General features: G+C 49.4%; 2 protein-coding genes across 5 annotated transcripts in view; both read right to left on the reverse strand.

The window, feature by feature from the left end:
- Nucleotides 1–2229, reverse strand: part of Dnai2 (dynein axonemal intermediate chain 2) — a 33332-nt gene extending 31103 nt beyond the window's left edge. For 2 of the 3 annotated variants that reach the window (XM_021176626.2, XM_021176625.3), the window contains exon 1: nucleotides 1869–2229. The gene's annotated coding sequence lies outside the window, so the exon portion shown is untranslated. Of the gene's footprint in view, nucleotides 1–184; nucleotides 406–1868 lie in introns of all 3 variants that reach the window. The other variant, XM_085829436.1, reaches the window with a different exon arrangement.
- Nucleotides 2230–8535: 6306 nt separating this feature from the next.
- Ttyh2 (tweety family member 2) overlaps nucleotides 8536–15683 on the reverse strand; it is a 45885-nt gene continuing 38737 nt past the window's right edge. The window contains exon 14 of one of the 2 annotated variants that reach the window (XM_021177205.2): nucleotides 8536–10403. In XM_021177205.2, the coding sequence (XP_021032864.1) occupies nucleotides 10329–10403 (75 nt within the window). In that variant the 3' untranslated portion in view covers nucleotides 8536–10328. Of the gene's footprint in view, nucleotides 10404–12382; nucleotides 12732–15683 lie in introns of those variants that run through there. The other variant, XM_085829437.1, reaches the window with a different exon arrangement.

Consider the following 15683-nt stretch of genomic DNA (forward strand, 5'->3'; position numbering starts at 1 on the left):
TATGTGGTTTGGAAAGTCTCCTTTATGGTTGGGAGAGATGGCTCAGAGAGCAGAGGGGTTGGCAAAGAAGCAGTCTGCATAAGGGTGCCCCCCGCCCCGTGTCTTCATTCTGTATGGACAGAATTGAGGCCTTGGAAGAAAGAATGCAAAGTCAATTAAGTTCTCTCTGTCTTCCACCACAGACCTGGCAGTTGGATGCAGGCAATTAGGGGCCGTCTCTCTCCATCTCCAATTGCTGTGGTACAGCTGGCTCCCAAGGACACAGGGACACTTAAGAGAATGAGAAAATTCCGGAAAGAAAAACACCAGCCTCCTCAGTCCCGCTCCGATTCTAACAGCTCTGCTTTCTTACTTGGTGTTTCCCAAGGCCAAGCCCTCGTGGAGAACGGAGGCATTGTCTTGTGTCTGGAGGCAGACAGAGGGGACATTTAAAGGCTAGCCTGGTGACAAGAAGACAGCACAGTCAAAGCCCCAGAGCAGGCTCTTTTCTCACAAGCTAACAGGGTGCAAAGATAAATGGCTAGGTCAGCCAAGAGTGTCATAGTGATCTTTCTCTTCCTTTAGAAGACAAGTGCTCCAGGGTGAGGCTTCCCCAAAGAGGGTCTGAGCAGGGTGTCTTCAAGGAGACATCAGGAGTATTGTTGCTTGGGAGTTTCAGGGGAACATTGCCCCCGTGGGAACCTAGACTCCCAGAAGCATGCAGAATCATTCTCTCTCTCTCTCTCTCTCTCTCTCTCTCTCTCTCTCTCTCTCTCCCTTTCTCTCCCTCTCCCTCCCCTCTCTTACACACACACACACACACACACACACACACGCAGAAAGAGAGAGAGAGAGAGAGAGAGAGAGCTAAATATGGACTCTTAGACTCTTACACATATCAGCCAGTACTCTACCATTGAGCTACACCCAGCCCCACTAAGTCTCAAATCCAGGGTCACAAAGAACCGCTATACCCTGGTCCAAACACCAAAATATGTGATCATTTCCTGCACCCTAGCTCAATAGAAACAACAAGACTTGCCTCAGGCGAGGATAATGAGCAAAGCCGTTCCTAGAGAGAACCCCTTGTGGTTGAGCAGAAAGCACGGTACACAGCTGGGAGGAAAGGCCAGGAAATAGCAGGCAACAGAGGTGTCAGTGTGGGAAGAGGGCCAGGAGGAGGGTCACCCTTTGTCCCTTGTGTGCCTGGAATTGTAGAGCCGTGCTTGAGGGAAGAATGCAGAGGAAAGGAAGGGCTCCTGTGTCTCTCCAATGTCTTTGTGAACCTTCTGGACAAGCTTAGGAAAATGGTCTCCTGACCCTAATGTAGATGAAAGGCCAACTCTCAGATGGAGGGGCAAAGGAAAAGATGCATTTACATACAGTACCTGTGCCCAGTCCACAAGACTCTTGTGATCTCCCATTTTACGCCCTCCATTTTGTTTTTCTTAATTTCACTTTATTTTTAATCGTGTGTGTGTGTGTGTGTGTGTGTGTGTGTGTGTGTGTGTGTGTAAGTGCACACAAGTGCAGGTGGGGTGGAAGCCAGAAGTGCCAGATCCCCTGGAGTTGGAGTTTCATGGGTTTTGAGTCCCCTGATGTGGGTGCTGGAAATCAAACTCCCGGTTCTTTGCAAGAGCGCACTCACTCTTAGCAGCGGAGACAGTCCTCCAGCCCCCCTCTCTTAGTCTTTGAGACAGGCTCTCACTCTGAGTCCACTGGCCTAGAGCGCACTGAGTAGTCTAGGTTGGTCTCTGACTCTTGGTAATCCTCCTGCATCAGTTTACCGGAGTGCAGGGTTTACCGGCCTATCCCTTTCCCGCTCCCTAACTGAAAGCTCTCTTCTTAACAGCCCATCCTTCCTGGGCTTGAAATTTTGTTCCATTCACCTGAAAGCCAGAAAGAGGTCCCGCCCACTCCGGGTCACAACCGGGTCAGGGCCTGGTGGAGAAGTGCAGAGGGCAAGGTGCTTGGAGGCTGAGGAGGTCCTGGAGCTTGAAGAATATTCAGGGCAGCGAGGATTAATGCAGCGGGAAGAGCTGATTCCAGCACCTGACAGTTCTCCGAGATTTCTTGCACTGTTGGTGTTAATTACCTTCGAGGGCTTTCCCCTCTTTTTGCCAGGTTTTCTTTCGGGCTTGGACGTCCTCTAGGACGCCCGCCCCTTATCCTGGCTCACCTCCTGCCACACAGCCCAGGAGAAGCGCCCAAGACCCGTCCCAGCTCCAGCGCAGCTCAAACGGCTGGGAGCTGCGGAGTTTACCGGTTGCCTAGCAACCCTGGCCGGGCCGAGACGCCGGCCGTTCGAAGGTGATCTGGAGCACGTGACACTGGTCCCTCTAGTCGGAAGCACCCCCTTCTCTCCTCCCTTCTCTGGAGGAGGTCTGCGGAAGAGGTGGAGGAAAGTTAACCAAAGCTTTGCCAAAATGCTTACCCAAGTCTACAGTCTATATCCAGCAAAGTCCCTCCCCCACCCCCGTATCCCCCCGAAAAACGCAATCAAAGTGACCAGAGCGTGGGAAGCCCCGCACCTGGGTCAGTTCGGATCACCTCTGATTTGTCACTGCTACAATGTCCGGGTCTCTTCTGCTAACTTATCCCCTGCACCACCACCCTTCTGATTTCATCTCCGGAATGGAAATTCCTTGAGGGTCAGGCTCAATGCATGCATGGCTTAGCTATGCAGCCGGCACGTTGTAAATATGGCTTCATTGCATGAATGAATGAGCTGATGGACACATGAATGACACAAAGAGAGATGTGTTTCTCATGAGCTTGAGGCAAGGAAGTGAGAAAATGTGGGAGGGATTGATGGACAGGCTGAGTACAAGGCACTTGTTGCGTAAGCCTGACAAGCTGAGTTCACATCCTAGAACCCACATAAAAATGGGGGGTGGGGGGAACATTAAAATGGGGGGAAAAAGAATGGATTCCACAAAGTTGTCCTCTGATCTGTGTCATATAGCACACCCACAATCATCATCATCATCATCAATAATTTAAAAAGAATTAAAGAAGGGAAGTAGAGTCCTATATCTAGGACTGGTGAGATGGCTCAGTGGAGAAAGGGGCTTGCCACCACTTCTATGACCTAGGGTTGAGCCCCAGACACACATGGTGAAGGAGAGAACTGAATTCTCTAAGTTTTCCTCTGACCTCCATACTTGTGCTATGTAAGACACACACAAACACACACATACACAATATGATTTTTAAAAAAGACTTATTTATTTATTTATTTATTTATTTATTTATTTATTTATTTATTTATTTATTTATTATGTACCGTGTTCTGTCTGCATGCCAGAAGAGGGTGCCAAGATCCCATTACAGATGGTTGTGAGCCACCGTGTGGTTGCTGGGAATTGACCTCAGGACCTCTGGAAGCACAGTCAGTGCATTCAACCTCTGAGCCACATCTCCAGCCCACAATATGATTTTTTAAAGAGAAAGAAAACTACAGAACCGTATATACTTTCCCAGAGGTGTCTCTTAAGAGCATTTGGGACCCGAGGTTGGTTCTTTATTTATCATGGGATTTTAGCAAGGCACTCTCTCTGCCATCCCCTGTGAGGTTTGAATGAGATCACCCTCATAGCTCATATATTTGTATGCTTAGTTCCCAGATGGATAAGCTTTCTGGGAAAGATTAGAACCTTGTTGGAGGAGGTATGTCACTGGGAGTGGGCTTGGAGGCTTTAAAAGCTCACACCAGGCCCAGTGTCTCTCTCTCTCTTTCTGCTGCCTGTGGATCAGGATGTAGCCCTCAGCTACTTTTCCAGCATCGTGTCTGCCCATGTTTCCCTCCGTGATGATAATGGACTAACCCTCTGAAACTATAAGCAAACCCCCAATTAAAAGCTTTCTTGTATAAGAGTTGCCTTGGCTGTGGCGTCTCTTCACAGCAATCGAATGGTGGTGTCTTAAGATAATCTTTCAGTATTGGGATTGAACAGGGCCTTGCATCGGATAGGCTGGAGCTCTACCACTGAACTACATCCCAGCCTTACTTTCCATTTCTGAGACTTAACTTTCTCCATCTTCACGTTGAACATTGGCAGATCTTCAGGATAATGGGGGAGAACATGCAATCAGACACAGATGAATAATCCAGCCCATTGTGAGCCCCCACCAGCACGGTGCTTGTCGCTACAGGCTCCGGAGAATGAGGTGAATCCCAGGCCAGGCGTGGGCACTGGAAATTTGGATAGAGTCAGGCAAAGAATGAGTCACTGAGATGTGGGATTTGGGGCTGGAACCGGGCCCTAGGAAATGGTTTTGAGATGCAGGGGAAGGAGTGGGGGATGACTCCCAGAGTGGGGGTGGGGCACTCAGCAGATCAGTTAGTTCCAGGATGGAGCGATGTGGCTGGCTGGGGTTGCACGCTGGGGGACTTTCTGATGACACATGGGTAGAGAAAGTGAGGTATATGTGTGAGCGTGCACTGCGTGTGCAGATAGAAAGGGAGAAGTGGGGAGCTGGAAAGGAAACTGCAGTCACAATGATTTTTATCCCTGGCTTCCTGCCCCACCCTCCCCTCCCTTCACTCCGACCTCCACTGGCTCATCTACTCACTCGCTGGCTTTTAGCTCTTACGCTCTTGGCAGATTCAGCTCAGCCGCCCTGAGAGGTAGCATGAAGTCATATAATTAGGAGCATTCATAAGGTCCTAGTTTGGTTCCCCCCCACCCCCCAGCTTCTCAGATTTCCACCCAATCACTGCGTAACTGACAACAGAAACTCTTTGCTTAGATCAGCCTCCGCCCTGGACAAACTCCAGGCAGGTCCCTAGTCCATTGCACCATTGGCTTCCTTTCCACCCCCCAGTCCCTTCTTCTCATGTAATCAGGCTAGCTTTGAACTTGTGATTTTTCAAACTAGTGATTTTTTTTTATTAGTGCTAATCAATAGTACAGGGTAAGGGCTTTTCTTATGGTGTTTGCATATATTCATAAAATATACTCTGATCATATCTATTCCCCATTTCCTTCTGCTTTCATGTCTTTGTTGGTGGTGGTTTGGTTTTTGTTTTTCTAATTTTGAAATCGAGTGAAAACGGATCCCTAAGTCTCTGAGATGGAAAGAAGACAATCAGGTGTTCAGGGTCAGCCCTGGCTTACAAGAAGCCAGCGTGGGCTGCAGGAGACCATCTCAAAACAAACAGAACTAGACCAGGCTGGGTACTTTTTGATCCCAGCACTCCTAAGGTAGAGGTAGACAGACCTCTGATTTCCAGGCTAGCCTGGTCTAAATGAAGAGTTCCAGGTTAGTTTCAATAGTGAAACCTTGTCTCAAAGCAAAACCAAAACCAAAACCACCAAGCGCAAGTCTTTCTCTCCCCCATCTCCTCCCCCTCTCTCTCATTCTCTCTCCCTCTCTCTCTCTCTCCCCACCCCCTCTCCCCTTCTCTCTTTCACACGAGTGTGTGCGTACACACACACACACATGCACACAAAACAGACTAAACAGGAAGTACAAGAGCATGGGAATCTTGCCCACAACACTAACCCCCCCTATCCAAACAATAGGAGCTGTTACATGATACTTTGTAAACTCCCATTCCAAGACCACGACCAAGACTACCCAGATACCTCTGCTATGCTAGAACTCAGAGAAAGTAGAGGGCCGTCAAATATTTAGACTTTGTGTGTCAGGAGGCACAAATCAAAGCTCTTGTGGGGGCTGGTAAGGACAGTTCTTACCTGAGTGCATTGGTCAGTGACCATGGCAGACCTCTTGAGTCACTCATTGTATGGAGTGACTAAGAGATAGTGCTGAGTGGGAGTGTAGCTCGGTGGTACAGTAGCCACCTTGCATGAACAAGGACCTGGTTCAGTCCGAAGCAAATGGGGGCTGCAGGAACCGAGTGAAGCAGAGGTGCATCAGGCTGCTCACAGTCACCTGTCTAAGGTTTATCTTTCGTGTCTGGATGTACTGTTTGCATTGCTGTCTTTACACTCTGGGCATGCAGTGCCCAGGGAGGCCAGGAGAGAACATCATATCTCAGATCTCTTGGAACTAGAGCTACAGACCCTTGTGATTGCCCTTGTGGGTGCTGGGAACCAACCCCAGGGTCTTCTGGAAGAGCAGCCAGTGCTCTTAACCACAGAGCCATCTCTCCAGTCTTCACCTTCCTGCTTCTTCTAGACCTTTTGCAACTTAGGTTTCATCTAGCTTGCATTAACGGTGGTAAAAGCCCCACAGCCCAAGTCACCTCGTTGCTGAGTGGCAGTTTTCTCTGAAAGTCAGCCTAATTATGGGAGTTCCCACAGTGTTCTTACTCATCTCCCCAAGGCTGCGGGTTCCCTTAGGGCAGGCAGAGCCCAGGAAAAGCCACAAGAGCACGTGCCCACTTGTGAGCCAGTGAGGTCATCTGCCCAAGCTTCTCCCCTCCAGCACTCCCAAGGGAAACAGCAGCTTACCCAGGAGCTCCACGACTTTCTGGGAGCTCAGCTGCACAGGGGTGTAAACAGTCACTTGGCTTGTGCAGAGGCACCAGAGCTGGAGACTAGGCAATGGGGTGGGGAGTGAGGGGCTGCCCCAGAGACACTGTGTTCAGGCATCCCTGCCCCAAGCAGCAGGGTACTCGGGAATACAGCATGAACCCATGACTGGCTGTTGGAGGAGTGTACCTGGGCCCCTCCCACCTGACCATTGTGCTACCCATGCCCACCCAGAGGCACCCAGTTCAGGGCCTGGGGCTCTATGTGAAATACCCCGTGCTGTCTTCATACCAGCCAAGCCCTGACCCTTGATGCACCTGTTAATCTACAAACCAAATGGCCTTATCGATTTCTTCTGAGGGTTAATACAAAATTAATACCCATATCAGGCAGAATTGCTGGCTCCTGTGAACACTTAATCAAGGCTACTTACTTCTTAGCAGCCTGATGAGCAATGAATGACCTTCAGAGGGAACTTTGGGGAAAGTCCAGAGTAGAAATGGGGTCCAGCTCGGGTTCTGTGAGAGGAGCTCCCAGCAGAGGTGAGCGGTGGCTCCACAGATCAGAGCTTTGACCGCAGAAGCATGGGAGCTGAGTTCAAATGCCCAGCACGGACATAAAAAGCTGAGTGTGACAGGCACACGCCTGTAGCCTCAGTTCTTCAGTGGGGGAGACAGGATTATTTCTGGGGGTTGCTGGTTGCAGCCTCATCTCAGGGGAATAAGGTGGAGGGGTTGGTAGAGTTGAAGAGCCAATGTCCTTTGTCCTCTAGCCTATGTGCATATAACACACACGCACACGCATGCCATCACCACCAATAAACAAAAAACAAAGTAGGTAAAGGCTGCAGGTACCTGTAACCTGAGACTTTCATTCAGAGCTTCCTCTTTAAAAAAAAGAGAGAGAGATTTATTTTATGTAAATGAGTATCTCTCCAGCCTAATAGCTCCCTCTTTTAAAAAAAGATTTATAGCCAGGTGTGATAGCACACACCTTTAGTCTCAGCATTAAGAAGGCAAAGGTTAGGCAGGAGAGATGGCTTAAGTGATTAAGAGCACTGGCTGCTCTTCCGAAGGTCCTGAGTTCAATTCCCAGCAACCACATGGTGGCTCACAACCATCTGTAATGAGATCTGATGCCCTCTTCTGGTGTGTCTGAAGACAGCTATGGTGTACTTACATATAATAAATAAATCTTTAAAAGAAGGCAGAGTATATAGAGAAAGTTCTAAGACAGTTGGGGATGTCTGTCTCAAACAAACAAAAACAATTTTAAAATATGTTCTGCCGGGTGTGGTGGCACACGCCTTTAATCCCAGCACTTGGGAGGCAGAGGCAGGCAGATTTGAGTTCAAGGCCAGCCTAGTCTACAGAGTGAGTTCCAGGACAGCCAGGGTTATACAGAGAAACCCTGTCTCAAAAGAACCAAAAGAATGAAAAAAAAAATTATGCTCAGCATGGTGGCTTTTAGTCCCAGCGCTTGGAATATAGAGGCAGGCAGATCTCAATGAGCCCTAGGCTAACCTGGTCTACAACTTGGGAGGTCAGCCAAGGCCACATAATGAGATCTGTGAGTGTGTGTTTTCCTTTGTGTGTGTGTGCATCATACATGGTGGCCAGAAGAGAGCATCAGAATCGTGGAACTGAAATGCCAGATGCTTGTGAGCCACCATGCAAGGGCTGGGAATCGAACCCAGATCCTCAGCAAAAGCACTAAGTGCTCTAGACTACTGAGCCATCTCGACAACTGCTTTTTAGTTTCTCTCTCTGTCTCTCTGTGTGTATATCATGCACATGTGGTTGTCCTCGAAGATCAGAAGGGCAATTACAACCCCCCCCACCCCCCCCCCCCCGCGATGGAGCTGCAGGTGACTATGAAGAGCTCTGAACAGAGCTTAGGTCCTCTAGAAGAGCAGCAAGCACTCACCTGCTGAGCTACCTTGCCATCTGCCTCATAACCCCTAGCTCATTTCTCACTGAAATCCAACACAGCTTTTGGAGGAGCCTCTTGGAATCCCCCTCCCGCCCCCCTCGCCCCCCACAAGACCTCCTCGGAGGGGACATGCACTGTGGCTAGTCCTCAGAGGTTACCAAGTTAAAGTGACTCAGCTGCACACCTTAAGGGAAGTGGTTTATTTCAGGGGGAGGGCGAACATGGATCAAGAAGAGGTTTGCCCACCCGACTCTTGTAGAACCCGGAGGAGTTTTAGTTTAATGTACATGCATTAAAAAAGTCCTTCAGCTGCTGCAGAGGAGACATCAGGAGCAAGGCCTGAGGTCAAAGCTCCGAGTCTGCACAGGACCCAGGCATACAAAGGTCGCTCACAGTATGCACAGGTTAATATGAGACACAGTGACGCCGGTGGCTTGGCCGGGAGCTGCCAGTACAATGACAATGTGGCTCTTCTGAAATGGACACATCCCTGTCCCGCACCATCAGTAGGGTCTCGCTTGGCTGCACAAGGCCACGGGGATTCGGTGTGTAGTGTACTCTGGGTTGGTCAGAGGTTGGAAGCACCAAAGACCCCTAACCTGTCCCTTGGCAGGCAGGACAGGGGTTATTATTTTCTCCTGGCCAGAAGTGGCTGTTCCTCAGAATAAAGTCCCTCGGCCTTCTTAGCTATCATGTCTTTCCCTTTACAAGGCTCCAGATGTCCTTCTCTAGCCGTGTGGGGTAGAATGTCTCACTGATATCTTATTTAAAAAAAAAAAAAAAAAAAAGCCAGAAGACCAGGATGTGGCATCATGGCGAACCCTTTAATCCCGGCAATCTCAAGGCAGAGGCAGGTGATCTCTGAATTTGAGGTTAGTCTGGTCTATAGAATGAGTTCAAGGACAAGCCAGGGCTACACAGAGAAACCCTGTCTCAAAAAAAAAAAAAAAAAAAAAGCAAAGCAAATCTGCTCCTGGCCTGGTGTGGTAGCACATGCCTTTGAGCCCAGTACTCTGCAGGCAGAGGCAGGCAGATCTCTGTGAGTTCTAGGCCAGGGCCAGTCAGGGTATATAAGGAGACCGCAGCAAAACAAAACCCCAAAAACCCCACAGCTCACTCCTTGGCCTCTCCTCCAGATCTGTAAGATCTGTGTGAGAGCCACAGTAGAACATCAGGTATAAAACCCAACCGAGCCTGCGTCTATTGCAAGCACTGGCCGTGCCTGAGGGAGGCGTGAGTCTTTGGATCATCAACCTGTTTTAAAACACTGGGAACGAGTTCAGGTGCTTTCCAAGTGTCTGTTCATACCTGAGACTGTCCCCACATGCAGCTGACACCTGGTTCCAGAATGGGGGTGGCTGGTGGAGGTTAGAGAATTGCAGGCTTTCTTCCATACGTGTGCCCATGGCTGCCAGGCTGCAGTGCCCAGCTTGAAGCCACCCATCCCCTCTGGGGAGATCTCTTGATGCTGTCCTTCTGGCATCTAGGCAGAGTCCCTGTGGTCCCAGAATGTGGATCCTGGACCAGGTGTTCTCCTAACACACCTCCAATTGCCACTGCCTAGAAACGGAGGACCAAGTAACTGGAGGGTGTGGCCTGGACTTAGTTAGGGCCACACTAACAAGAGGCAGGAGCCCAGTGGCAGGGCCTTTAGAGAAAAGGGATCTCAGGCTGGTGGTCCCCCTCCTCAACTACCATTTTTTCATCTGCTGAGGGTGGGACTTAAGGTGGGCTGAACCGGGCAGCTGCCTCAGGGACAACAGCTGAGTCCTGGGGGAGTTAAGGCCGGAGAGGCTGGTCCAGTCACGGGCCTCACATCCACCTGTGGCTTTGGTCAGGAGTCACAGCTGTGTCTCTGCAGCCACAGGAGCCTGTTCATGTCCAGGAACCTTCGGTTTCTATTCCAGAAACACAGCTGGGTTCTGCATCTGCTGAGAACCGAGCTGGCAGAAGAGGCAGGTACCTTGAAAGCCCCTAGGACGGGAACTCGTAGTGTCTCAGGTGTTCATCCGCCACGGACATGTAGGTAGGTCTCATGCTGGGAGAGTACTGTGAGGAGAGAGGAGGAGGGACAGTCTCAAGAGGGCACAGTTTGCTACCTGGTCACCCTGACATTACACAGCCCACTTTTCCCTCTGGGTAAGCTGGTTCCACACCCATAAATTCAACTAACTTTGGATCAAAGGTACTAAAAAAAATGCCTGTATTGCATTATGTTCTTGTGTGTGTGTGTGTGTTTTCTTCTTTTGTTTCTGTTATCTATTTAGACAGGGTCTTACTTTGTAGTCCAAGGTTCCCTATGTAGCCAGGCTGGACTCCGACTCAAAAGGACCTTTGGGTCTCAGCCTTCAGAGAACTGGGGTTGTATGTTCCTGCCACCACACCCAGGGGCAATGAACCCAACCGAGATCCTGAACATAGAGGAGGATGTGTGCATGAAGAACAGCACATCGTTGCACATGACAGGCTGGAGCATCCTCAGAGTGTGGCACTCTTGGGATTCCTGGGACCAGCAAACGTGCTGGGAACTTCTCAGAGGGTGATAAGCTGGCCAGGCAAAGCAGCCAGACAGTGACTTTATCACAAGCCATCACACAGCTCAGGGGAATACCAGTGAGGTTTGGGAAGTTTCGTGTCCACTGACGCCTCCAGTCTCACATCCCTGGGGCACCAGCTTTAGCCTCTAGCACAGCATGCAAACCCAGAGCAGGGATCCTCCTTCCTCCACACCCAGGCTCTCAGGAGGCCTAGCGCTGGACCATATCAGGTGTACCAGGGAAGTTTGGAGCGGGTAGTTAACAGCCAGCTAGGTCACACAAGTCACACAGATCCTAGAAGCCAGCTTTGAATCCCGTGTATGTGTCCTATGTGTGTGGCTGCTATCTACCGTGTGTGTGTGTGTGTGTGTGTGTGTTTAATTAGTTTAAAAAAAAATGTATGTAAGAGTACACTGTAGCTGTCTTCAGACACCAGAAAAGGGCATCAGATCCCATTACTGATGGTTGTGAGCCACCATGTGGTTGCTGGGATTTGAACTCTGGTCGTTTGGAAGAGCACTCAGTGCTCTTAACCATTGAGCCATCTCTCCAGCCCCCTACTCTATGCTTTTTGAGACAAGGTGTTTCACTGGCCTGAAGCTTACCCAGTAGATGAGGCTGGCTGGCCAGCGAGCCCCAGGGGTTCACACCTCTCCTCTTCTCAGGTGCTTTACTGAGTGGATGCTTACACTGTCCTTATCTCTACTCTCTACACTTTATCAGTCCCGTCACTTCTTCTTCGGCTGAGTCTGTTTTTGTTTTGTTTGTTTTTCCAAGACTGGGTTTCCCTGTGTAGCCCGGGCTGTTCCAGAACTAGCTCTGCAGACTAGGTTGGCCTTGAACTCACAAAAAACTGCCTGCCTCTGCTGCTGAATACTGGGATTAAAGGGTTGCACCACCACTGCCTGGCTGGCTGACTGACATCCTCCTAGTCTCCCTTTTCCCACTTGAAAAATACCTAGAAAAAAATTCAGCCCCATCCTTTCTATCAGGGTCTTTATATATCTAGGGAGTTTAAAAAAACCCAACCAGGTCACATCCACCAAGATTTCTTTTTCTGTTTTGAGGTAAGATAGACAAAACAAAACAAAACAAAAACAAGTTTTTAAATGTGTCACCAATAGTTTTAAAGTGTTGCTTTGACAATTCCAGAGTCGAAGAAGCTGTGCACAAGATCAGCAGATTCAGTCACACACAACCTTCCTAAAACTTGGACTCTTTTGACTCTTTAATACATGTAGTTCCTTATGCTGTGGTGACCCTGACCATACCATTATTTTTGTTGATACTTCGTAACTGTGATGTTGCTATGGTTATGAGTCACAATGTAAATACCTGACATGTATGATACCTACTATGCTAACCCGAAGGAGTTGAGACCCACAAGTTGAGAACCACTGTCCCAGGTGAAAACACAGGAAGTCTTCCATCTCCTCCTGTGCCCAAAATACCAGGGACCCTTAACATTTCCCTCTAAAAAAATGTTTTTAGATTTCTTTTATGTGTCGGAATGTTTTGCATGTATGTATGTGTGTTATCCCTGGCCTGCCAAGGTCAGAAGAGGGCATCACAACTCCTGGTTGTGATGCTACATGTGGGAATTAAACCTGAGACTTCTGCAAGCGCAGCCAGTGCTCTTAGCCATTCATTGACCCCACCAGCCGCAAGACCCTGCATTTCCTAACAAGCTCGTGGCTGCTGACGGACGCTGACTCCAGTGAGCCTCCTCACCCCAGGGACATTTCCCAAGTCGAGGTCACCTCAGGGTAGGATGAGATGAAGCGGGCAGGAGGCACTTTAGGTAGCCATGTGCATCTCGATGAGAGTCTGTCAGATATACCTACAATATCGAATGGTGATCCAATTGTCAGAGCTGCAGCAGGATTGGGGATGGAATACTACGAAGCCAGGTAAACATCCCACAATGCATGGGCCAGCTTCAACATACAGGACCATCCTGTCCATCAAAGCTCTACGGCTTCGGAACAAGGCAGCCTGAGAGTGGTGGTTCTCTAGTTTGACTCCTAGGCCAGCAGAGGCAGCTTTGCCCAGGAATAGGCTAGACATGCCAATCCCTGGGGCCCAGTTCAGATCCCTCAGGCCCTTTAACAGATTCTGGGGTACACACAAGTAGCAAACCTTCCCAATGAAGGCAGTGTTTCCCAGACTTGCCTGGTGAGTTTGTTAGACTGTAAATCTCCCAGGCTGCTTCCCTGGGAAAGTCTGTTTCTGTGAGTCTGAGAACCCCTGTGCTGCCATTATTACAGGAACATGACAAAGGTCCACTGCTTTGGACTGGGAATTGAACCTGAGTCCTGCACTGGGCCAGACTGAAAAATCAAAATGGTGCCACTCAAGAGACAGCTCCACATAGAGTGAGAACAGCCTCTGAAATGGGTCAGTTTTTTAAAAGGGTGATCACATGGTCCCTCTTTTTCAATCCTTATCCAAAAGGATTAAAAAATGTCACTTTTCTTTTACAAGAAAGAACTCTGAAAAGAGAAGGCCTCATTTTGTCGCTTGTTCCTGCTTTCCAAGAGAGTTTCTGTCTCTTGGGGCTAAGGATATAGCTTGGTGTGTGAGGTCCTAGTTCTAGTTCTCAGTACCAACACAAACAAAGAAAAGCCAAATAAAACTTTCCGATCTTTTTCAGGGCAATAATGCTTGTTTTATGGCATGGAAAATAAGGCCAGACAAGACCTTCAACTCAGGGATTTTCACAACGCCCAGAGCGATTTTTGTTAGTGTCTAGGAACAGGTCTGGAAACACAAGAGAGATCCCCTGAAGTCCGAGCCATGGGAAGATACTTTTCCGGCCAAGGAACAGGCTGACCCTTTGGTGGCCTTGCTTCCTCTCATTCGCCCACTAACACTTTTGTGGAGGGAGGCAGATGCCCACACCCTCATCCCACCTGTTTCTATGACGACATCATCAGCACCGATCTTTCCAGATGTCCCTAGCAGGGGCAGAGGGTGGGAATCTTCCCCCAGAGTTGGCCAAGATGGAGGTAACTGGTAGTTAGTCACCTTTGCCAAAGCAATGAGGGTTTTTCTGTCTTCCACAGCCTTGCAAATAGGGTCAGCTGCAGTTTACCTCAGGACACGGAGAGTGGCCTGACTGTCTCCAGCAGAAGGTAATCTAAAAATCCCTTTTACTCACAATCACAGCATAGTGATTAATTTCTTTGTCACAGTAGCAGATTTTCCCAAATTGTGTTTGGCTTGGATTAATAATGAAGTCGGTCCCTGGGGCCAGGCAGCTGGAGGCAAAGGGATCTAGGAAGCTTTGATTAGCAGGGAAGGCAGGGTAGGATTTTAAAGGTGCAGCCTGCGACTCACTAGTCCATGAACAGCAGCCCTGTGATGCTCTTTCCCAGCTCTTGGGAAACAGAGGCGGGAGTGTCATAAGTTCAAAATCAGCCTCTGCTATACAGTGAGTTGTGAGTTATGAGTTAGAGGTCAGCTCAGGCTACGGGAAACTCTGTTTTAAAAAATAATAAGGGGGCTGGGGAGATGGCAAAGCAATTAAGAGCATTTGCTGCTCTTCCAGATGACCCAAGTTCAGCTCCTAGGATCCATCTCAGGAAGCTTGTAACCCCAGTTCCAAGGAATACGACTCCCTTAGTCCTCTGTGTGCACCCCACACTACATGCTACACACACACACACACATACACACACACACACACACAAATCTTAAAATAATAGTAATGAAAGAAACAAAGTTTTCGGGATAAAACGCCAGGGGAATCGTGGCATGGAAAATAAGGATTTGTTGCAGTAGGCTTTGCAGTGGGCAGGCCAGGGTGCTGCTTACAGCCCATCTGTGCACTTGCGGGGTTCCCAGGGCCCAGCTCCACTCACTGGTCCAGGGTACCCAGCATTTCTATTGTACCGGTGGTTCCCCTGAAACTACAGGGATGGGCAGATGGAACGCCTCCATGGGAGCAGACGCTGGACAAGAAGTCTACCTACTCTCCCCAGAGACTTCCACTCTGGCCTCTTCTTAGGAATGCCACACATCCGTGAAGTTTTTTAAAGAGAGAGAGGGTGGGGAGAGAGAGAGAGAGAGAGAGAGAGAGAGAGAGAGAGAGAGAGAGAGAGAGAGAGAGAGAGAGAGAGAGAGAGAGAGAGAGAAGAGAACCAGACTGCTGTGTATGGCACTTCCTGTATGCTGCATATGGTCATCTAATGAGCCATCCCTTTCAGTGCTCAGGCATGTGTCTTCACCGTCCCCATTCTACATACAGGAGAACTGGGACCAGAGAGGCAGAGGCCATGTCCCAGGTCACAGAGGCCACATGGTATAAGCTGGGATTTGAACCCAGGCATGTGGGTACCAAAGTCCAGGCTGTTCCTACCTTAGCAATAATCCTGGGCTCTGTGGATGCTACTCTGGGAACAGACAGTATGGCAGTTTCTCCAATTTCCCACCTACCCAGCACACCCTGGGCTCCACCCAGGATTGGAAGTGATAGAGAACGCAAGAGGCACAGACCTCACATGGGCGTGGTCCTGGGGGCTTTGAGTTTTGCTGGGGTGGTGGAGGAAGGCTGTGACTGGTGGCAGTTGTCCTGGATAGGCCACTATAATACCAAGCCAACCTGCTACAGTTAGGTCCCAGGATTGAGGGGAAACACAAATGGTAAAGAGAGGAGCCAGGGATCCAGCTAGGTAACTTAGCAATAACTCATATAAGGTCCTGGCTCAACCCCTAGCACCAGAATCCAAGGGAATCCCTTAAGTGTTCCCTGGAAAGAGGAGGCAGGAGGGTCAGGAGTTCAAGGTCATCT

This window comes from Mus caroli, unplaced genomic scaffold (genome assembly GCF_978045245.1).
Source record: "Mus caroli unplaced genomic scaffold, Mus_caroli_1 scaffold_13, whole genome shotgun sequence".
Taxonomy (NCBI): Eukaryota; Metazoa; Chordata; class Mammalia; order Rodentia; family Muridae; genus Mus; species Mus caroli.